Raw genomic sequence first — 24,573 nt, 5'->3', positions numbered from 1 at the left:
TTTAAACGACTCCTTGCCGGCTTTCACCAGCTTATCAACAGGTGGAAACAGGAGTGTTGGCAGAGGTGTCTCGACCATTGGGTGCCATACATCACCTTCCCAAGTCTGGATGAAGATCAGACGTGTTTTTGGATACCAGACCCCAACAGGTGTCCCTGGCGTTGCCATCGATGGTGTGGTATCTACAGATACAAACACGATTGCCAGACACTTTGCTGAGCACTATGCTTGAGCCTCTGCATCGGAGAATTACCCCCCAGCCTTTTGCATTCTCAAATCGGTGGATGGAAGGGGAAGTCTTCTCGTTTACTATATGCCACAGTGAACCCTGTAATGCCCCCTTTACAGAGTGGGGCCTCCTCATTGCCCTTGCACGTGGCTCCAACACAGCTCCTGGGCTGGATCGGATCCATAGTCAGATGATTAAACATCTCTCGTCTGACTACAAGCGACATTTCCTCGTCATCTTCAACCGGATCTGGTGCGATGGCATCTTTCCTGGCAGGAGAGCACCATCATACCAGTGCTCAAACCTGGTGAAAATCCGCTTGACATGGATAGCTATCAGCCCATCAGCCTCACCAACGTTCTTTGTAAGCTGCTAGAATGTATGGTGTGTCGGTGGTTAGATTGGGTCCTGGAGTCATGTGGCCTATGGGCTCCATGCCAGGGCAGTTTCCACCGGGGTCGCTCTACCACTGCTAATCTTGTGTCACTTGAGTCTGCCATCTGAACAGCCTTTTCCAGACGCCAACACCTTGTTGACGTCTTTTTTGATTTATGAAAAACGTGTGACATCACCTGGTGACATCACATCCTTCCCACATTATACGAGTGGGGTCTCAGAGGCCTGCTCCTAATTTTTATTCAAAATTTCCTGTCGCTTCATACTTTCCGTGTCAAAGTTCGTGCCTCCCATAGTCCCCCCCCCCCCCCCCCCCCTTTTCCCCCCCTCCCCCCATATTCAGGAGAATGAGGTCACGCATTAATGGTTTAGCAGCAGCTGTAGGACCATCCGTCGCACCTTCTCTCTACGCGGATGACTTCTGCATTTCGTATTGCTCCACCAGTACTGGTCTTGCTTAGCAGCGCCTACAGGGAGCCACCCACAAGGTACAGTCATGGGCTCTAGCCCAAGGTTTCCAGTTTTTGGCCACAAATTTGTTTTTTGTGCACTTCTGTCGATGTCATACCATTCATCCTGAACCAGAACTTTACTTTAATGATGATCCACTCACTGTAGTGGAGACATATTGATTCTTAGGACTGGTTTTCGATGCTCAATTGACTTGGCTTCCTCACCTTCGTCAGGTTAAGTGGAAGTGCCGGGAGCACTTCAATACCCTCCACTGCCTGAGCAACACCAACTGGGGTGCAGATCAATCTACACTGTTGCATCTCTACAGAGGCCATGTTCAATACCGCCTTTAATATAGAAGTGTCGTTTATGGTTTTGGCAGCACCCTAAGTGATGCGTTTACTCAACTCAGTGCACCAATGTGGCATTTGACTAGCGACAGGAGCTTTTAGGATGAGTCCGGTGACCAGTGTCCTGGTAGAGGCTGGTTTCCCTCCTTTGAAGATTAGGTGTGCACAACTGCTTGCCAGTTACATTGTACACGTTCGTAGTTCTCCTGCGCATCTGAATTACCGTCTCCTTTTCCCACCCGTGGCGATTCATCTGCCGCGTCAGTGGCCCAGGTCAGGGCTTAAAATTGCAGTTTGCATGCGATCTCTTCTATTCAAATTGGAGTACTTGCCTTTACCACCTATACTTGAAGTCCATTCACATACACCTCCATGGTGTACACATAGACCGTAGCCTCGCCTGGACCTAACACTTGGCCCTAAGGACTCGGTTAACCCCGTGGCTTTCTGCTGCCACTTCCTGTTGATGAAAATGCATAAACAGCAGCTTTAGTTTTAAGTTTTATTTGTGAGGGTGGGTTTTATCATTTGATCTAAGTGTTTGCACAAGCCTTTTGTCCCTCTGTGTCCTCCACCCTCGTGCTTTTAGAGTGGAGGTTTTAATGTGTTGCAGAGTGGCTGGCTTCTCCTTTTTATTCTCGTGATTGGCCAGCCACTGTAATCTGCTTTCTTGTTTTACTCTCTTCTAACTGTTTCTTGTGTCTCTCTGTTGTTTTCTTGTCCTCTTTTGTTCCTTTTAGTGTTTGTTACCTTTCCTTCATTCTTGTGGTTTTTCCTTTCTTTCCGTTTTGTGTTGTACATCTCGTTTGTTTTATTCTCCCCCTTGTGCCATTGTTTTATTCGGAACAAGGGACCGATGACCAAGCAGTTTGGTCCCCCCCCCCCCCCCCCCCCTCTCTTTTAAACCAACCAACATTCAAAAAGCTTATATTCTTTTCTTACCTAAACTGTCTGTTATGCATGGTTTCCCTTCCGTCCATGGCATCACTTTCAGAAAAGACTTGCTAGCACTTAAATTTGTATTAGAAGTTAACAAATTTCTCTTCTTCAGAAATGCTTTTTTTCCCATTTCCAGTCTACAGTTTACAACCTATCTACTTCAGTGATCGTTACTTATTTTACTGCTCAAATAGAAAAACACATCTACTGCTGTTAGTATCTCTTTCCTTAAACTACTTCTCAGTATCGCTTGATTTGAGTGTATTCCATTACTCTTATTTTGACTTTGTTGATGTTAATCTTATACAGGGTGATTCAAAAAGAATACCACAACTTTAAAAATGTGTATTTAATGAAAGAAACATAATATAACCTTATGTTATACATCATTACAAAGAGTATTTAAAAAGGTTTTTTTTTTTTTTTTTTTTTTTTTTTCACTCAAAAACAAGTTCAGAGATGTTCAATATGGCCCCCTCCAGACACTCGAGCAATATCAACCCGATACTCCAACTCGTTCCACACTCTCTGTAGCATATCACGCGTAACAGTTTGGATAGCTGCTGTTATTTCTCGTTTCAAATCATCAATGGTGACTGGGAGAGGTGGCCGAAACACCATATCCTTAACATACCCCCATAAGAAAAAATCGCAGGGGGTAAGATCAGGGCTTCTTGGAGGCCAGTGATGTGCTCTGTCACGGACTGACTGGCGGCCGATCCATCTCCTCGGGTAGTTGACGTTCAGGTAGTTACGGACAGATAAGTGCCAATGTGGTGGCGCTCCATCCTGCTGAAATATGAATTGTTGTGCTTCTTGTTCGAGCTGAGGGAACAGCCAACTCTCTAACATCTCCAGATACTGTAGTTCAGTTACAGTAACACCTTCAAAGAAAAAGGGACCAAAAACTTTATTGGCTGAAATGGCACAGAAAACGTTCACCTTAGGTGAGTCACGTTCATACTGAGTTGTTTCCCGCAGATTCTCAGTGCCCCATATACAGACATTGTGACGGTTGACTTTCCCGTTAGTGTGGAAAGTTGCTTAATCACTAAACACAATCTTTGAAACGAAAGATTCATCTGTTTCCATTTGAGCAAGGATAAAATCACAGAAATTGATTCTTTTAATCTTATCAGCTGCAGACAGTGCTTGAACCAATTTCAGACGATAAGGTTTCATAACTAACCTTTTTCGTAGGACTCTCCATACAGTTGATTGTGGAATTTTCAGCTCTCTGCTAGCTCTGCGAGTCGATTTTCCTGGGCTGCGAACAAATGCTTGCTGGATGCGTGCTACATTTTCATCACTCGTTCTCGGCCGTCCAGAACTTTTCCCTTTGCACAAACACCCGTTCTCTGTAAACTGTTTATACCAACGTTTAATACACCACCTATCAGGAGGTTTAACACCATACTTCGTTCGAAATGCACGCTGAACAACTGTCGTCGATTCACTTCTGCCGTACTCAATAACACAAAAAGCTTTCTGTTGAGCGGTCGCCATCTTAGCATCAACTGACGCTGACGCCTAGTCAACAGCGCCTCAAGCGAACAAATGTACAACTAAATGAAACTTTATAGCTCCCTCAATTCGCCGACAGATAGTGCTTAGCTCTGGCTTTTGTCGTTGCAGAGTTTTAAATTCCTAAAGTTGTGGTATTCTTTTTGAATCACCCTGTATACTCTTTTTCAAGACATTGTCCATTCTGTTCAGCTTCTCTCCCAAGTCCATTGCTGTCTCTGCAGAGTTGCGTTGTCATCAGCAAACCTTTTTATTTCATGTCCGTGAAATTTAAACCCTCCACCAAGTTTTTTGTTCCTTTCCTTGACCGCTTGCTTAGTGTACATGTTGAATCACATTGGGGGTTGGCTACAACCCTGTCTCATTCCCTTCTCAATCACAGCTTCCCTTCTATGCCGTTAGATTCTTATAACTGCAGTCCGTTTTTTGTACAGTTTGTAAATAGCATTTTGCTCCCTGTATTTTACTCCTGCTACCTTCAGAATTTCAAAGTGTGTAAGAGGTGCTACCCATAATAACTAAGACTTTCATTGTAAAAGTTAGAAAACTATATTTACATCATAATGTCCTCTGTCACCTCCCAAGTAGTCGCCTTGGACATGTGTGCAACAATTCCAGCATTTTTCCCATGTTTGAAAGTACTCCTGGAAGTCCACAGGGTGAAGAGTGTTCAGGACCCATTGCAATTCCACTTGGATGTCTTCAGTTGAGACAAAACGAAACCCTTTGAAACCAGTTTACATCTTCGGCGATCTGGTAGAAGTTTCACAGTGTTAGGTTGGGCAGGAGGGAGAATGGGTGCCATTGCCATGTTGATTTTGACCAGGAATTCCTTCACAACGTGCCAGGTGTGCATGGGTGCATTGTCATGGTGCACCAACCAGTCTTTCTTTTTTGACAGCTCTGATTGTTTGCTCTTAACATTTTTCCTCAGTCACCTTAAAACCTTACAGAAAAGCTGCCCATTGACAGCCCGACCATGTGGAACAAACTCCTTGTGCACTAATCCCCAAACTTCGAAAAAATTATCAGCATTGGTTTCATGTCACTGTGAACTTTTTGACCGTTTTGCAGCCTTGGAGAAGATGATGTTTTCCATTGTGATGGTTGCTGCTTCATTTCATAACTGTAGACCCAAGTTTCATCATCTTTTATTACTCCGGATACAAATTTTTGAGTCTTGAATTCTTTGTTGCAGCTCAGTGCACATCTGAATCTGAGATTTTGTTGATCAGTGCTGTGAAGGCGAAGGACAAACTTCGCTGCAATTTCTCACATTCAGTTTATTGGCTAGAATTTGTTACATGTGTAGTATGGCAGCCCAAGTGCATTATAAACATCATGAATTGTCTGCCTTCAGTCTTTGTGAATTAAATCGTGCACTGTCGTGGTCATTTCCAGTGCTGTGCATGTCGATGCTGGACCAGAATGTTTGTTTGCCTTTCATAGATTATCAGCCTTTCCTGAACCAGTGAAATGTTCTTGCTTGATTCAGTACACTCACCAAATACCCCTGTCAGCATGTGGAGGGTTTCAGCTGCAGTTTCCTTCAACTTGAAACTGAATTTGATGCAAATCTGTTACTCTTTCACATTATCCATTTCACAATTTGCAGAAGCACTGAAACACATCCTGACATACACCACTACAACTCTCAACTGCTTGAACCAAAGATGACGCAACTCTGTGCCGCAGTAGCTAAGATGTGTACCTCGAGATATCTAACAGTGGAATGTCATACTGCTACTGGTTTTACTGTTACAATGAAATTCTTGGATTTTGTGGGTAGCACCCCATATTTAAATCAACATTGTCAAAAGCATTTCTCAAGAGTTAACAAATGCTTTAAATGTAGGTTTGAGTTTCTTTGACCTATTATCTAAGACAAGTCATAGGGTGAGTAATGCATCGCATGTTTAGACATTTCTCTGGAACTCAAACTGATATTCCTCGAGGACGGCTTCTACCAAGTTTTCTATTCTTCTATAAATAATTTGTCAGTGTTTTGCAGCTGGGACTTAGTAAGTTGATAGGTTGGTAATATTCACACCTGTCAGTACCTGCTCTCTTTAGAATTTGAATTATTACTTTCTTCTTGAAGTTGGAGGGTATTTTGCCTGTCTCATAAATCTTAGTTTTTTGTCATGGCTAGCTCTCCCAATATCAGTAATTCTGATGGAATGTTGTCTGCACCAGGAGCCGTGTTCCTACTTAGGTTTTTCAGTGATCTGTCAAATTCTTCTTGTAGTACCATATCTGCCATCTCATTTGTATGCATGTTCTCTTTGCTTTCTACAATATTGCCTTCAAATTCATTTCTCTTGTACAACCCCTCTATACAGGGTGTTACAAAAAGGTACGAGCAAACTTTCAAGAAACATTGGAAACACACAGCAACAGAACGTACCAGCATGACTTCAAACACTTTGTTACAGGAAATGTTCAAAATGTCCTCCATTAGAGAGGATTAATGCATCCACCCTCCGTCGCATGGAATCCCTGATGCACTGATGTAGCCCTGGAGAATGGCGTATTGTATCACAGTCGTCCACAATACGAGCACGAAGAGTCTCTACATTTGGTACCGGGGTTGTGTAGACAAGAGCTTTCAAATGCCCCCATATATGAAACTCAAGAGGGTTGAGGTCAGGAGAGCGTGGAGGCCATGGAATTGGTCCGCCTCTACCTATCCATCGGTCACCGAATCTGTTGTTGAGAAGCGTGCGAACACTTCGACTGAAATGTGCAGGAGCTCCATCGTGCATGAACCACATGTTGTCATACTTGTAAAGGCACATGTTCTAGCAGCACAGGTAGAGTATCCCATACGAAATCATAACGTGCTCCATTGAGCGTAGGTGGAAGAACATGGGACCCAATCAAGACATCACCAACAATGCCTGCCCAAACGTTCACAGAAAATCTGTGTTGATGACGTGATTGCACAATTGCGTGCGGATTCTCGTCAGCCCACACATGTTGATTGTGAAAATTTACAATTTGATCGCGTTGGAATGAAGCATCATTCGTAAAGAACATTTGCACTGAAATGAGGATTGACGCATTGTTGGATGAACCATTTGCAGAAGTGTACCCGTGGAGGCCAATCAGCTGCTGATAGTGCCTGCACACGTTGTACATGGTAGGGAAACAACTGGTTCTCCCGTAGCACTCTCCATACAGTGACATGGTCGTTACCTTGTACAGCAGCAACTTCTGACACTGACATTAGGATTATCGTCAACTGCACGAAGAATTGCCTCGTCCATTGCAGGTGTCTTTGTCATTCTAGTTCTTCCCCAGTCGCGAGTCATAAGCTGCAATGTTCCTTGCTCCCTAAGATGCCGATCAATTGCTTCGAATGTCTTCCTGTCGGGACACCTTCGTTCTGGAAATTTGGCTCTATACAAACGTACCGCACCACGGCTATTGCCCCGTGCTAATCCATACATCAAATGGGCATCTGCCAACTCAGCATTTGTAAACATTGTGCTGACTGCAAAACCATGTTCGTGATGAACACTAACCTGTTGATGCTACGTACCAATGTGCTTGATGCTAGTACTGTAGAGCAATGAGTCGCATGTCAACACAAGCATCGAAGTCAACATTACCTTCCTTCAATTGGGCCAACTGGCGGTGAATCGAGGAAGTACAGTACATACTGACGAAACTAAAATGAGCTCTAACATGGAAATTAAGCGTTTCTGGACACATGTCCACATAACATCTTTTCTTTATTTGTGTGTGAGGAATGTTTCCTGAAAGTTTGGCCGTACCTTTTTGTAACACCCTGTATACTTATTCTACCTTTTTTCACTTCTTTGCTCTTGATATTTGTACTGCGGCTTCTGTTTTCTCCAAAGGCCTCTTTAATTTTCCTGTTAGCCATACCTATCTTTCCCTTAGTTATATATGCATATATAGTCTTGCATTTTTCCTCTAACCTCTCCTGCTTAGCCATTTTGCTCTTAGTCAATCTCATTTTTTAGATGTCTATGTTCCTCTTCGTCTGCTTCGTTTGCTGCATTTTTCTAATTTATTTTTTCGTCAATTTTATTTAATATATCCTCTGATATCCAAGAATTTTTATTAGATTTTTTACACCTATTTGATTCTCAGCTACCTTCACTATTTCACCTCTCAAAGCTACCCATTTGCCTTCTACCATATTTCTTTCTCCTGTTTCAATTAACTGTTGCTTAATGCTTCCTCTGAAACTGTCAACAGCCTCTGGTTCTTTCAAATTATTCAAGTCCCCTCTAATTAATTTCCTACAATGTAGCGGTTTCTTCAGTTTTAATCTACAACTTATAACCAAAGAATTGTGCTCACAGTTCACATCTGCTCCTGGAAGAGTCTTACAGTTTAAAATCTGGTTCCAGAATCTGCCTTACAATTGTATAATCAATCTGAACTCTTCCACTTTCTACAGGTATCTTCCATGTATACAACCTTCTTTTAGTATTCGTAAACCAAATGTTAGCAATGACTGTGCCAAATTCTACCAGGTGGCTTCCCCCCCAATCCATATCCTCTGACTAGTATTACTTCTCGTCCTTTTCCTGTTATCGAATTCTGTCCCTTACCACAATTGAATTTTCCTCTCCCATAACTAGCTGAATAATTTCTTTTATCTCACTATACATTCTTTCACTGTCATCATCTTTGGCACTAAATGGCACAAACTTGCACTCTGCTGTGGTGTCAGCTTCATGTCTATCTAATTATGCTGTTCATAGTAGCTCAATCACATTACTATTTTGTTGTTCATTATTAGACCTACTACTGTGTTACTTCTGTTTTATTTTGTATTTATAAACCTATACTCACCTGACAAGAAGAAGTGTTCTCCTGCCACTAAACTTCACTGATTTCGACAATATCTATCTTCAATCTATCCATTTCCCTTTTTAAATTTTCTAACCTACCTGCCTAATAAAGGAGTCTAACATTCCCCCTCCAACCCGTAGAATGACAGTTTTGTTTTTCCTGATGAAGATATCCTCCTGAGTAGTCGCCCCCTGGAGATCCAAATGAAGGACTATTTTACCTCCAAATAATTTTATTCAAGAGGATGCCATCATTTAACCATACAGTACAGCTGCATGCCTCAGGAAGAATAACAGTTACAAAAAAGTTTCTTTTACTTGTAGCTGTTCATAGTACGTCCATGTTGAATGATGTTACAAGGCTAGATCAGGGAATCACCCAGACTGTTGCCCCTGCAGCTACTGAAAATGCTGCTCTACCCCTCTTCAGAAACATGTGTGTCTGGCCTCTCCATAGATAGCCTTACATTGTGGTTGCACCTACATTACGACTATCTGTATTGTTAGGGCATGCAAGCCACCTCATGTCAGCAGGGTCCATAGTTTGTCGAGGGGGGGGGGGGGGGGGAGATTGCTGTGTATGTCTAGTTACAGTGTTGAAAACTTTCATGCTTGTGCTATTGACTCCTTTCTGCACAAGGGTGAAGTTTGTCTGGTTGTTATGTAAGGTTATTTTGACCTCGTATTGTGTTCATAATATTGGTTTCGAAAAGAGAGCAGTTTTTAGTAATGAAAACTATAAGGGAGAAGATATGCTGAGACATCATTGTAACAGCCTGTAGCTTCCAGAACAAATTTTGACAAGAGTGTGTCTGGGGAACACTCATAATGCATGTAATTCCCTTCTTTCTTTTCTGTAGTATACCTGTCCCCCATTTGTCAGTTGTTGCCTAAAGCTCCATTTGAAAGTTTCAACAGTGTCTGCTTACTTACCTTTATCTAGAGCCTGCCGTCCGAATTTCTTATCTTTTTGCAGTATCTTCAGTTTTAATCTGTTGTTAATAATCAGTAAATTAAGGACAGAGTCCACATCTGCCCCTGGAAATTTTTTGCAGTTTAAAATCTGATTCTGAAACCTGTGTCATACCATTATGTATTATATCTGAAACCTTCCAATGTTTCCAGGTGCCTTTCACAAATAGAACTTCCTTTCATGCTTCTTAAACCATTAATCATGATTATATACAAGTTGAGTTAGAAGCACAGGTATGTAATTTGAGTGGTCATAGTATTAGTGATTCTGAACAAAAAATAGGCATAAACCCCATTCCATATGGTTTCTGAGATAGAACACATTTAATGTACATTGTTATGTATTTTCTTTATTAATCTGTGCCATTGTTTACAACATACCACAGTGTTGTAGGGGAAATTGAGAGGAACAACTTTATTCAGGGCACTCATGGTCTATCAAGCTGGGGAAACTACCTTATATTGGCCTACAAAAGACTTTCTAAGCTACAGCGCATGCCCGTAGCACAAGACTTCCATTATAGTTGTGCTCTCTACATGCAGACTGTTAATCCTAGAGAAAAAATGAATTGGATCTTTCGCGTAGCAAATTTAATGTAGTTTAATTTTGTGCTGCGAGAAGTTTCCACTGGAGTTATTAAAGAAAAACCTACAAAATGAAAGAATGGAAACTCCACATAGGAAGCCATGTATCTCTTCCTACATTGTTGAAAAACCTGAAAAAGTTGTGTTAAATGTTTTCTATCTCTGAAAAGCCATTCAGAATAGAACATTTGACAACAGAAAGTTTTTTGTTCAGAATCACCGATACTATCACACATCAAAGCATGTACCTTTCCTTCTGACTCACTGTGCTCTGTGCAAAATTCTACAAGGTGACTTCCCCTTTCATTCCTTTTCCCAAGTCCATGTTTTCCTACTATTTTTCCTCGTCTACCTTTACCTACTATCAAATTCCAATCGTCAACCTCAACTAAGTTTACATCTCCGTTAACTGTGTGGATAATTTTTGATATCTCATCAGACATACCTTCAATCTCTTTGCAGGTGCAGATGTAGTAGACATTTAAACTTGTACTAATGTGGTGGATGTTGGCTTGGTATCTGTCTTAGCTATTGTAATATTATCACTATACTGTACATAAGAACTTACTCACTTTCCTATTCCCTTATTTATTATTAGGCATTCTTTTGCCGCATTTCTTTTTTTTTTTTTTTTTTTTTAAATAATCCAGTACTTGCCTGCTCAAAAGTACTGCTCTTCCTGTCACACTTCACTATTTCACACCATATCAAACTTCAAACTAGCCATTTCTCTTCCTAAATTCTCAAACCCTCCTACAGGACTCTAACTTTCTGCACTAAGGTACCAGTTCTGTTTCTCCTAGAAATCTGAACGGTTTCTTATTGTTGTGGATACCCTTTCACTCCCTATATATTATCTCTGCTACTCTAGAATTTTGAAGAATTATTTTATCTTTGGAGTATTTCACGTGAGAGAATCCCATAATCCTAAGTCGTACAGATATGCTGCTTATCCTCAGGAAATATAACTGCTTTAGTTTCCCGTGGTTTCAACTGTTCACAGTACCAACATAGCTATCATTCCAGCTGTTGCCTTGAAACTGCTGTGAAGGTTGCTGCCCCCTCTTCAGCAACCATAAGAGGGTAATTCCAAAAGTAAGGTCTCCTATTTTTTTAATAAGTACATAGACCTGTTTATTTCTACAATGGTTTACATCAGTTTACAGCTCGAACATTTAGCTATTCTTCGACATAATCACCATTTCTGTCGATGCATTTTTGTAGACGCTGTGGCAGTTTTTGTGTGTCCATGTCATACCAGCTCGCTGCCATGCTATTCAGAAATTTATGGACCTCTTCTTTCACCTTGTCATCAGAGCTGAATCGCTGGGACCACAATGTTGACTGGTACTGTGAGACTGAAAAAAGTCACAGGCAATTCAGAACTGGAGAATAGGAATGTTGAACCAGGGCACACACATTCTCCATGACAACTCTCATCCGCACATCGCTCAGCAAACCGTTGCTCTCCTGCAGCAGTTTCAGTGGAATATAATCACCCACCCTATAGTCCTCACTTGGCGCCCAGTGACTACCACCTGTTCCCTAGGTTAAAAGAACATTTGTTCGGAAAGCGATTCAGCTTCGATGACGAGGTGAAAGAAGAGGATCATAACTTTCTGAATAGCATGGCGACGAGCTGGTATGACATGGGCATACAAAAGCTGCCACAGCGTCTACAAAAATGGATCGACAGAAATGATGATTGTGTTGAAAAATAACTTAATGTTCAAGCTATAAACTGATGTAAACCCTTGTAGAAATAAATAGGTCTATATACTTACAAAAAAAAAAAAATATAGGAGACCTTACTTTTGGGATTACCCTCTTATATTAATCAAATGTCTCCACAAATATCCCTCTGATGTGGTTTCACTTGTGATAAAACTGGCTACCTTTATCAAAGTTCCCCGGTTTGTAGGGCGAGGATGCGTATTTGATGTTGTTTACATTATTGTCACACTTTTGAAACACACAACTAAGGAAAAATTCAATGCTGTAACATTTATCGGGAAAGATGCCACAAGAATTATAATTTAATTAATTATAATTACTTTCAAAAGTGTAGAACAGAGGAGGACAGGAACAATTTTGGATAACAATTCAGTAAACTGTTAAAGAAATAAAGTATGAAATATTTACGCTGTCAGGAGACATTCAAGACATAGTACCAATGAAAGGTTTTGTCTCCCACCTTTTGCTTCTCCCCTGTTTTATCTTAGTTGTAGATGCCTATGCTAACGTGACTGTGAAATTATGATTTATGTTTTATAATGTTGTATTTACAGCTGTGAAGGATGCTAGAAGCATATTTAATGCAGAAGCTCTCAAAGCTGACCAACCTATTCAGAAATCATGCACTCTACAAAAGTGTTTAAAAGTATTGAGAAAGATTGATATTACTGGAGAACTGACAGACAGAAGGATTAAATTGTTTGATGAAGTCAAAAACAGGAGACGACTTCGTGCTGAACTTGTGTCTCGGTTATTAAATGAGAAGAGGTAGGACATGAAATGTTTCTATGCTTAATGATAGGAGTATTATCTGCCAAGGGCCGCTTGTGCATGCAAAAAGGTGCTACTTTTGTTTGTTTATTTAATCTGTATGATCTACCTTGTATTGGATTTATTACAAACAGTTGAAATAAAATGTTACAGTAGATGCTGTATTCAGCTACCACAACTTTCACCAAATACTGTACATACATTCCATAACTGACACACAGAAATAAATAAGAAGAATTGTAGTATTAATTTCCTTGAACTGTGTTTGATCAACCAAGAATGCCAATGAGAGATTAATGTACAGTATTGTTTGCAGATCATGTCATATTCATAAAAGAAAGATAAGTCACATATTCTGTTAAGCGGCTTAGTGTATAAATGCCAGACTGCTAATCAAAAGGCTATGAGATTTAATTTTTTACCATGGTCATCAGCTGCCCTACAAGCTCTTACCAAACAGTTCCTCGAAATCTGAGTGTTACTGTACTTATTCATCTTACCGTTCCACTGTGTTTTGGTTTTTAATTACCATTCCAGACTCACTATCATTGTTCATTATAGATCTATGCATCTGCTAATGCTACCCAGGTTGTGTGTCTACTAATTTCAAGAACTAAGGACAGGTTTCCCTCGAAAATGACACATTTTAAGTTGGGGCGTGAATGCTTATCATCTCAGCTATTTGTGACCTAGAGCTCCAATAAACAGACAGACAAAATAAAGGAAAAAATGTTTATGTGAAAATCCCCACGTTACATAAGCTTTGTATGAATGATGAAAGATTGGGGAAATACAGGACATCGCCATACTTGTCTACATAGTCATTGCTCCGACTTAGACATTTGTTGTGGTGTTGTACCAACTTTCCGTTACTGTCATCATAGAAGGCAGCTGGCAGTGCTTTCCACCAATTCTCTGTACTGGGCTGCAGCTCATTGTCTGTGCCAAATTGTCTTCATAACCAGTGGTTCATGTGAGAAGAAATGAAAATCGAAGGGAGCCAATTACAGGCTGAGTCATGTCAAATCAACACACCTATTTTACCTCAACCTCTTAGATTTTGCTGAAAGTTGGTATACTTATAGCGGGTGCTGAAACTAAGAAAAATATCAAATTTCAATTTTTTATCTCAAACCATTTGTGAAATATGGCTATGTAAACTTTTCAAAAACCAGCCAAAAATGTGTGAACGGACTTATTTTAAATTGTCCTAGGAGCTGCCCTAATTGAGCTAGAGAACTGAGAAAGGTGTCATTTTGCAGCATTTTGCATGCTCTTTCCAGGGATATACAACAAAACATAGCTTCTAATTAATAACCTTTTTCAAAATACTAATTAATATTTTTATTTAATTTTAATTTTTTTTACAAAAAGTACGTAATTGAAAATTTTCAAAATATTTCCATAACTACTTCATACTATTGTAAATCACATGGCAAAATATAAATCTGGGATGATGATGGGTTCATTGTTAAAAAAATTATTCCGGACTCGTTTTTCATTAACGGCCCTAGTTTGACCAAATTGACCTTTAAAAAACAGGAATTTCTTTAAAATGTACTGAAAGGTAAATAAAAAAAGTATTAGAAATATCAAAACATCACCTTATTAAACCAAAACTAATCATCATATTTTATAATTAAGTTGATTGCTTATTTGAATTTCATACAACTTCACTAACAGTAGATTAACCGATATAACAAAAACAAGAAATTGAGCATTTAACTACAAACTGAAATAAAGTATGAATAATTACAAGTATTTACATAATAGTTCTGGTCCATGCTGTTTGAAATGGAACTATTAAACAAATTAAATACGTAATGCTTGTTTTTGAGTAACAGGTATCTGTACATAGCTAAATTTAACACAATAGGTACTAACAATAATTTTGAAACAACTTTCTATAAAATATACATTAACACTAACCTGAGACAAAAATTAAGTTTTGAGTTGAAAGCAGTTTCCCAATAAATTACCTTGGAACTTCACATATTACATTTTAGTAAAGCTGACTGGCTTTGGTTTACACCACTTTCATTAAGAATGTATGTTCTCCCTGTCGGAGTAAATGGATCACTTTTGTGAGAACATCCACAACTGACACCCACAGGACATCTGCATGTGCAGGATAAGAGAATGGCTTAGCTGGTCCACATGGATGGAGAAAAGTTATTTTCACTTCATCAAGTTTTTTTTTAATGTACCCAAGCCACCAGTTCCTGCCATATACAGTGGTGACATAGCCTGATACATCTTGTAACTTCAGTTTGTCTGGTGATGTAGTTACTTCCCTCTCCCAACTCTGCATGTCACCTGAGAAGTATTTGACTATTAATTTTGATGTAGTGTTGGGAATGAAGGCGTGAAATTGCTGTGTTCCTTTGATTGTCAACGCCTCTTCAAGTCGGCTTTTTAAGAATATTTTTGAAGCAGCATAGTCTTCTTGAGTGGGATATGCAAAATCAACATTTGTGATATTATCTACTGCCCACTCAAATAAATCTCGTGCGGTTTGGATCTGATTTTGGTATGGCCTTTGCAAACTTGCACGAGCTGCCAGTCTCTTTACTGAACCCCCTACTCCATCACAAGGGCCTTTCCCATGTGCTGTGGCTGAAAAGTGCCATTCAGCTTTTATGTTGAAGTCTTCCTCATGAAGGCAAAGGTTCAGGAAGTTTTTCTTATTTTTATACTGAGCAGCAGAACCGTCAGAATAATAGTATATCTTTTGTGGAATCTTTTGAAATTTGTTTGTTAGATATGAAATTAGCTTCTTTTGGAAGGTGTAAACCGCAGTTGTATTGTGCTCCAGGCAATCAGAAACAATGACAAAGCTCATATGCTCAATTTTGTCTTCTTGTTTGTAATATATAACAAAAGGATGAATGGTAATCTGTTGTCTTGTCCAGTGGAAACTCTGGGCTTCATCCTGTAGAACTATACTATAACTTTCCGAAAAATCACATATGACAACAAATTCAGATTCCAGAAGGTTTTCTCTTGTGGAGTTAAGGAATGTTTGTTGTTGCTTGGCAATGAAGTCATGCCGAATCAAAGTCGACATCTTACTACAAAATAAATCTATGAATTCCTCAGAAGTTTTCTGAACAATTTCCAGATTACATCGGTCAGCTGACATCCACTCTCGGAACTGAACTTGTTCAATTAAGTTTTCATGAAAAGAGTCTTTTAAAATTTTACGTATGACAGTTTCTCCTGGGCAGTATTCACAGTTTCCCATGTTGCAATCAACTGATGATGGGTTGCAAAGCATTTTTGCAATGCACTGCTTATAATTGTTTAAGCTGCTGTTTGTTACTTTATTTAGTTTGGCATTTTCTATCATTAATTTTATGTTTTGGTGAGTTGTGCACACGCAGACAGTGTGTGTGCCACTCTGACCAGCTAATACACAATGTTTTGGTCTCAACTCAGCAAATTTAGAGAAACCTATTTTTATGTTAGGAAACTTGTCTTTAAAATGTGTGTAAGCTTCTTTAAGGTTGCACAAAATAAGCCTTTTTGATATTTTTGTTTTATTTCCACTTGTTTCTGTAATTGTCACACGGTCTTTAATACCTGTCATTGCCCTGTTGTCATCATTGTCATAAAATGAATGTACAGTTTTGACAGTTTCTGTTGGTAAACACTTCCCTGGTTTTGGGTTTGGACCTTCCATGAATCCTTTCTCTTTCAAAATTTTTTGGACTGCCGAACAATGTAATTAGGAGCATTAAATTCCCTCATTATTTTCCTGACACTCCACTTTTCAGGTAAACTTATAAGAAGCATTAGTTTTTTTGCTCTACTTATAAAATTTTTAAAGTTTCTTTTAAGATTTTCAAGAACGGATTCATCAGTATCTGACGAAGTTTCAGGAGCAACAAAAAGTTTACGTGTCATTGATGAGATTTTCTTCACTTTTGATTTGGCGTAATGCCTAGATAATGGTTTTCTCTTGTCAGTTGGGGACTCACCTAGTTCTTGAAGTGTTGTGTTACATGTTATAACAGCTACTGAAGTAGGAGTGAAGTCAGGGTCTTGGTCTCAGATGATTATCTCTGATCCAGAAGATTCTTCTTCAACACTGATGGGCACTGGTGTATTTTTCTATTTGGTTACATCTTTCCTACATTTATCACAAATCTTCGCACCACTTGGTATTTGAGGAAATAATTTGGGCATCTATGTTGTGACATTTCTCAGTTTTTTCTATCTCTAATAAAATGGTTTGACTTCAATGGATTACAACACTGCACTCTTAAAACACTGCACTTTTTACTTGGTTCCATATTTATACAAAAACCACTTATAAACTGTCCTTCAATGTATAGATTTACTTGAAAATGAACTATTAAATATAATAGATACAGACTGGTCAACACAGAGGTAACAATTGATTTGCACTAAAACCATAGTGCACAATAATGCTGTAGGCGCACAAAGCCTTAGAAGGTAACAATACAGACTACATCATCTCAACAATGGCTCCAGTCTCTGACTTATTGTACAGACATCAAGCCCTATGTATACGGTCCTCTACTGACGTACTACCTTAAGGTCAGTTTTATCAAACTAGGGCCGTTAGTGAAAAACAAGAGTCCAGAATAATTTTTTTTAACAATAAACCCAAAATCATCCCACATTTATATTTTGCCATGTGATTTACAACAGTATGAAGTAGTTATGGAAATATTTTGAAAATTTTCAATTATGCACTTTTGTAAAAAAATTAAATCAAAATATTGCCATTTTGAAAAGGTTATTAATTAGAAGCTATGTTTTTTTGTCTATCACTGGAAAGAGCATGAAAAATGTTGCAAAATGACACCTTCCCCAGTTCTCTAGCTCAATTAGGGCAATTTTAAAAAAGTCCGTTCACACATTTTTGGCCAGTTTTCAAAAAGTTTACATGACCATATTTCAGGAATGGTTTGAGGTAAAAAATTGAAATTCAGTATTTTTCTTAGTTTCAGCACCCACTATAAGTATACCAACTTTCAACAAAATCTAAGAGGGTGAGGTAAAATTTTTATTTAAAGTGTGTTGATTTGATGTGGAATGACTCGGCTGTATTGTGGGTGATCAAACACTTCTGACTGAAAATGCTGCAGGAGCATCTTCACTGCCCCTGCAGGGTGTTGCTAAGAACTGTCTTGAAGAAGGAAATTCATGAAGTTATGTTATATGAGCTGCGTAGCTTCATGTGAAATTTCTCAGCAGACCCTCGTACTTGGTGGGAGACAAGATTTTCTAGGCATTTTTGCATGCTCATGTGTGCTTAGAACTGAAGAGTGATGTGACGCGATTGATGGACATACTAGAGACGCTGGCCAACACGTCTTGTGCAAAGCTTCATTGGATTTTCACAGCCGTTTCCATTATATGACCAATTGGAACTTACTTTCCAAATGGCCCTTGTATTTTGATTTGCTGAGCTAGTCACATGCCATCATTATATAAGCAAATGGAAAGCATCTGTTTGAAAACTGGCACATGAAATTTCATAACCTATCTTTAAAAACTAAATATTGAGAATTTTCCAGTGTGGTGTTCTTCTCATTGTTCTACCATAAGCCCTAAGCACTGTGGTCATAGACTTTATTGAAGGTTTTAAAGCTGTGCAGTTACTTTTATGAGAGCTGTCTTAGCGTACCTACATTTGTCACTGGACTGAGGATTTGTTTGGAAGCACATCAAAATAAAAAAAAGGTTCATAAAATCAGCATCTGTTTTTCAGAGAACAGATTAACTCTTTAATGCAACAGAACATAATGGATACAATTTCGGACACAAAAAACAGAACTTCATTGTCCCAAGATGGTTGACAGCTACTGAAGACAAACATTTTAAATTCTTAGGACTAAGGAAAGCTGAAAAACATTCATGGTGGTATCAAATTCATGATCTGTAACGAATTATGTGCTGCTTTCTTCACTATTGGTATAATCTCCATTGTGTGCGGCATTGAAAGGCAAGTCTGTTTACTTTCGTTACTTTCATTGTATCATCTCCTGTGGTATCACATTTTGGGCAACTCTGTGCCCTCACCAAAAATATTTTTAGGTCAGTGAAGGTGGACTGGGCAAATCTTATGTGTTTGTTCAGAGACTTTGTGTATTCAGGTGTCTGTGAATCTAAATCAATCACGTGGTTTGTCAAACTGACAGTATTGACTCATTCAAAAGAAACTGCAAAATTCATTCATTGAACAGTAGAAAGAAAAAGATTTGTACATCGATAACACTTCCTTTGTATCATACAGAAATATGTGCACTGTTCAGAAGGTTTAATTTTCAATAGGCTCTCAGAAATGCCAAGTCAGTTTGCTAATGGCACCCATATTCTACTTTATGCAAGAGTTCCTTGCAGTAGCTGAGAACTTTTCTCTGTAATGCAGTATTTATTTGTATACTTACTCTTTTTTTTGTGTTTTAGTAATTGTTTGGTTTCTTTTGCTCATAAATTTTCTAATCGCCATTTTGTAAACTATGTACTGACTTGTTCCATAACCGAGCAGCTGTAGCTTTCATGGCCCCTCAGAACCTCTTAAATAACTATTGGTTGAGGGAGTGTGAATATCATCGTAGATACTGCCAACAGGATGATGTGATGTTCGGGGACACAAATACCATTCTTTTACGATTAATGTACAACCACTTCCATTAAACTGTTAACTTCTTGATGTACACTATGCAATCAAAAGTACTTGGACACCTGGCTGAAAATGACTTAAAAGTTCGTGGTGCCGTCCATCGGTAATACTGGAATGAAAGCTTTCACTCTCACAGGCATACATTGTCAGGTGCTGGAAGGTTTCTTGGGGAATGGCAGCCCATTCTTCATGGAGTGCTGCTCTGAGGAGAGGTATTCACGTCGGTCTGTGAAGCCGGGCAAAAAGTCGGCATTCCAGAACATCCCAAAGGTGTTCTATTGAATTCGGGTCAGGGCTCCTCATAGGCCAATCCATTGTAGGGATGTTGTTGCCGTGTAACCACTCCGCCACAGGCCGTGCATTGTGAACAGGTGCTCGATCGTGTTGAAAGATGCAATCACCCTCCCCGAATTGGTGTTAAACAGTGGGGAGCAAGAAGGTGCTTAAAACATCAATGTAGTCCTGTGCTGTGATGCTGCCACGCAAAACAGCAAGGGGTGCAAGCCCCTTCCATGAAAAACATAACCGCACCGTAACACAACTGCCTCCGAATTTTACTGTTGGCACTACACGCGCTGACATATGGCGTTCACCAGGCATTCGCTTTACCCACACCCTGCCATCGGATCACCACATTATGTACCATGATTCGTCACTCCACACGTTTTTCCACAGTTCAATCATCCAATGTTCATGCTCCTTACACCAAGCAAGGCGTTGTTTGGCATTTACCGGCGTGATGTGTGACTTATGAGCAGCTGCTTGACCGTGAGATCCAAGTTTTTCTCATCTCCTGCCAAACTGTCATAGTACTTGCAGTGGATCCTGATGCATTTTGGAATTCCTGTGTGATAGTCTGGATAGATGTCTGCCTATTACACATTATGACCCTCTTCAACTGTCGGCGGTCTCTCTGTCAACAGACGGGCCGGCCTGTACACTTTTGTGCTGTACATGTCCCCTCATGTTTCCACTTCACTATCACATAGGAAGTAGTGGACCTAGGGATGTTTAGGAGTGTGGAAATCTCGCGTACAGACATATGATTCAAATGACACCCAATCATTTGACCACATTTGAAGTCCGTGAGTTCCAAGGAGCATCCCATTCTGCTCTCTCACGAGGTCCAATGACTACCAAGTTCACTGATATCGAGTACCTGGCAGTAGGTGGCAGCACAATGCACCTAATATGAAAAAAAGTATGTTTTTGTGGGTTTCGGATACTTTTGATCACATAGTGTATGAGATGTGTGAAGTATACTGTGATAACACTATCACAGTAACATAGCCAAAAATAAGAATAAAATCAATAGCCTCAGCATTAGAAGCAGACAGGGCAAAATAAATGTGCAAAACTGGAAAAAATCACACGAATAAAATAAAGTGCTCTGGATGACTTTCATAAAAATTAAAAAAATAAAATAAGAATGACACTATTTAGTTGCAATATTATGAAAAGGAAACTTGCTACTCACCATATAGTGGAGATACTGAGTTGCAGATAGGCACAAGGAAAGACTGTCACAAATAAGCTTTGGGCCAGAAAGGCCTTAATAAAAAAAAGCGCGTGCGCGCACACACACACACACACACACACACACACACACACTCAACTCGCACACACGATTGTAGTCTCTGGCAACTGAAGTCACATTGTGAGCAGCAGGACCAGTGCATGATGGGAGTGGCGACTGGGTGGGGATGAGGAGAGGAGGCTGGAGTGGGGAGTGTGCAGGGAGAAGGTGGAGAAAGGATAGGACAGCTATGTGCAGTCAGGTGGCTAGACAGAGGGCAGGAGAGGAGGAGTTGGGGGGGGGGGGGGGGCACGGCAAGTTGTGGAAAAGGGGAGAAGTGAAAAGACTGGGTTTGATGGTGGATTGTGGGCTGTGTAGTGCTGGAATGGGAGCAGGGGAGCAGGTAAGGGGGCTGGATGGGTGACGACCATGGCTAACGAAGGTTGAGGCCAGGAGGGTTACAGAACGTAGGATATATTGCAGGGAAAGTTCCCACCTGCGCAACTCAGATAAGCTGCTGTTGGTGGGAAGGATCCATATGGCTCAGGTTGTGAAGCAGTCATTGAGATGAGGAATATCATGTTCGGCAGTGTGTTCAGCAAGAGGGTGGTCCACTTGTCTCTTGGCCACAGTTTGTTGGTGGCCATTCGTGCAGACAGACAGCTTGTTAGTTATCATGCCCACATAGAATGCTGCATAGTGGTTGCAGCTTAGCTGGTAGATCACATGACTGGTTTCACAGGTAGCTCTGCCTTGAGTATGGGGTTGGGAGCAGGGGATGTGTTGGGATGGACGAATATATTCTGTAGTTCGGTGGACGACAGATTACCACTGTGGGAAGGGTTGGAAGGATAGTTAGTCTAAACCCTGGTGGAGAATGTAATTCAGTTACTTCATTCTTGGGTGGTACTGAGTTATGAGGGGAATGCTTCTCTGTGGCTGAATGGTAAGTCTTTGGGAGCTGGTTGGAGACTGGAAAGATAAGGCATGGGAGATTTGTTTTTGTAAAAGGTTGGAAGGATAATTATGATCTGTGAAGGCTTCAGTGAGACCCGCAGTATATTTCGAGAGGGACCACTCGTGACTGCAGTGGTGATGATCACAGATGGCTAGGGACGTGTTGGTATGAAATGGGTGTCAGCTGTTGGAAGTGGAGGGATTGATGGTGGTTATATGGATGGAGGTACTGATGGAGCCATCTTTGAGATGGAGGTCAGCATCTAGGGCAGTGGCTTGTTGGGTTGAGGAGGACCAGATGAAGCAAATGTGGGAAAAACTGTTGAGGCTCTGGAGGAATGCGGATAGTGTGTACTCACTCTCAATCCAGATTGCAAAGATATCATCAGTGAATCTGAACCAGGTTAGGGGTTTATAATTCTGGATGTTTAGGAAGGATTCCTGAAGATGGCACATGAATAGGTTGGCAGAGGATGGTGCCTTGCGGGTCAGGATGTAGTCGGTCACAGCGACTATAAAGGCGATTGTTGGTTTAGAATCCGTCAGGCGTTTGAAAAGGTAGTGTTCAATAACAGTAAGGCCATGGGCGTAGGGATGTTATTAGTGTAAAGCGAGGTGGCGTCAGTAGTGTCCAGCAGGGCACTGTGTGCCAAAGAAACAGGAACTATGGAGAGTTGGTGAAGGAAATGGTTGGTATTTTTTAATATAGGAGGACAGGTTCTGCCAACAGCCTTGCCACAGCGGTAACACCTGCTCCCGTCAGATCACCGAAGTTAAGCAGTGTCGGGCTGGGCTAGCAATTGGATGGGTGACTATCCGGTCTGCCGAGTGCTCTTTGCAAGTGGGGTGCACTCGGCCATTGTGAGGCGAACTGAGGAGATAACTTGATTGAGAAGTAGTGGCTCCGGTCTTGGAAACTGAAATACGGCTGGGAGAGCGGTGTGCTGACCGCATGCCCCTCGGTGTGCTGACCACATGCCCCTCCATATCCGCATCCAGTGATGCCTGTGGACTGAGGATGACACGGTGGCCGGATTGGCCTACATGGCCTGTTCAGGAGGGGGGGGGGGGGAGAGAGAGAGAGAGATAGAGAGATAGAGATAAGGGTTGGGGGGGGGGGGGATAGGTTATGGGTAACAGGTTGAAGGTGTTGGTCTGCAAGAGCAGAGATTCCCTCGGTGAGGGCACAGTAACCAGCAACAATAGGGCATCATGGGTGGTTGGGTGTATGGACTTTATGAAGTGTGCAGAAGGTAGGAGTGTGGGAAGTGGTAGGAGTGAGCAGAGAGATGGACCTCAGAGGAGAGGTTCTGGGATGGGTCTAAGGATTTGAAGAGTGCTGGATTCCTGGAATGGGGTCATTGTGGCAAGGTTCACAGGTGGATGCATCTGACGGCTGACAGTCCTTCTGCCAGGTAATCCTTGCGATTTAAAACTACAGGGTTGGAGCCTTCATCCACAGGTAGGATTACAAGGTTGGGATCAATTTTTAGATGGTGGACTGCAGTTCTTTCTGCAGATGTAAGGTTATATTGCACGTTGAGGGATTTGGGGAATGATGGTGAGGCAAGGTTCGATGTTAAGAAATTCTGGAAAGTTAGCAGGAGGTGATTTGGGGGTGGATCAAGGTTGGATGGAGGAGTGAACTGAGTCAGGCCCACTATCCTTCCCACCCCTCCCACAGTGGTATTCCACCATTCACCAACCGTATACAATATACTCGTCCATCCCTACACAACCCGAGCTCCCAACCCCTTACTTACAGTTCATATCCATGTAATAGACCTGGTTGCAAGACCTGTTCTGTACATCCTCCCACCACCACCACCACCACCACCACCACCACCTGTTCTAGTCTGGCCACAAACGTCACGTATCCCATCAAAGGGGATACCCTGTGAAACCAGTCGTGTGAGCTACAGGCTAAGCTGCAACCACTGTGCTGCATTCTTTGTGGGTGTGGCAACCAACAAGCTGTCTGTCTGCGTGAATGACCACCAACAAACTCTGGCTAAGAAACAAGTGGACCACTCTGTTGCCGAACACGCTGCCAAACATGATATCCTTCATGTCAATGACTGCTTCACAGCCTGTGCCGTATGGATCCTTCCCACCAACTCAGCTATTTTGAATTGTGCAGGTGAGAACTTTCCCTGCAATACATCCTACGTTCCCGTAACCCTCCTGGCCTTGACCTTTGTTAGTCATTGTCCTCACCCATCCAGCACCTTCCCTGTTCCCATTCCAGCACTACACAACCCTCATTTCACCATCACACCATCTTTTTACTTCTCTCCTTTTCCACTACTCTCCCCCCCCCCCTCCCCCCACCTCTCCTCTGCCCTCCGTCTAACCTTCCAACTGGACATAGCTGTCCTACCCTCTCTCCACCTCGTCCCTGCACATTCTCCAGCAGCACTTCTGTCCCCACCTCTATCCTAGTATCCCTCCCTCCTCCCCGCTCCAGCCTCCTCCTTACCCCTATCCAGTCACCACTCCCATCATGCACCGATGCTGCTGCTGACAGTGTGGCTCCAGTTGCCAGAGACTGCAGTCGTGTGTGAGTTGCATTTTTGTGTGTGTGTGTGTGTGTGTGTGTGTGTGTGTGTGTGTGTGTGTGTGTGTACACGTATTTTTGATGACCTTTCTGGCCAAAA

General features: G+C 41.2%; 1 protein-coding gene across 3 annotated transcripts in view; it reads left to right on the top strand.

Annotated features, from left to right (window-relative positions):
* LOC126162115 (transcription initiation protein SPT3 homolog) overlaps positions 1-24,573 on the top strand; it is a 125,995-nt gene that overhangs the window by 24,086 nt on the left and 77,336 nt on the right. For all 3 annotated transcript variants that reach the window (XM_049918399.1, XM_049918401.1, XM_049918400.1), the window contains exon 3: positions 12,569-12,782. In XM_049918399.1, coding sequence (XP_049774356.1) covers positions 12,569-12,782 — 214 coding nt within the window. The remainder of the gene's footprint in view (positions 1-12,568; positions 12,783-24,573) is intronic.

Source organism: Schistocerca cancellata, chromosome 2 (genome assembly GCF_023864275.1).
Source record: "Schistocerca cancellata isolate TAMUIC-IGC-003103 chromosome 2, iqSchCanc2.1, whole genome shotgun sequence".
Lineage (NCBI taxonomy): Eukaryota > Metazoa > Arthropoda > Insecta > Orthoptera > Acrididae > Schistocerca > Schistocerca cancellata.
Note: the sequence above shows the minus strand (reverse complement) of the source record. Positions and strands in the feature narration are given on the sequence as shown.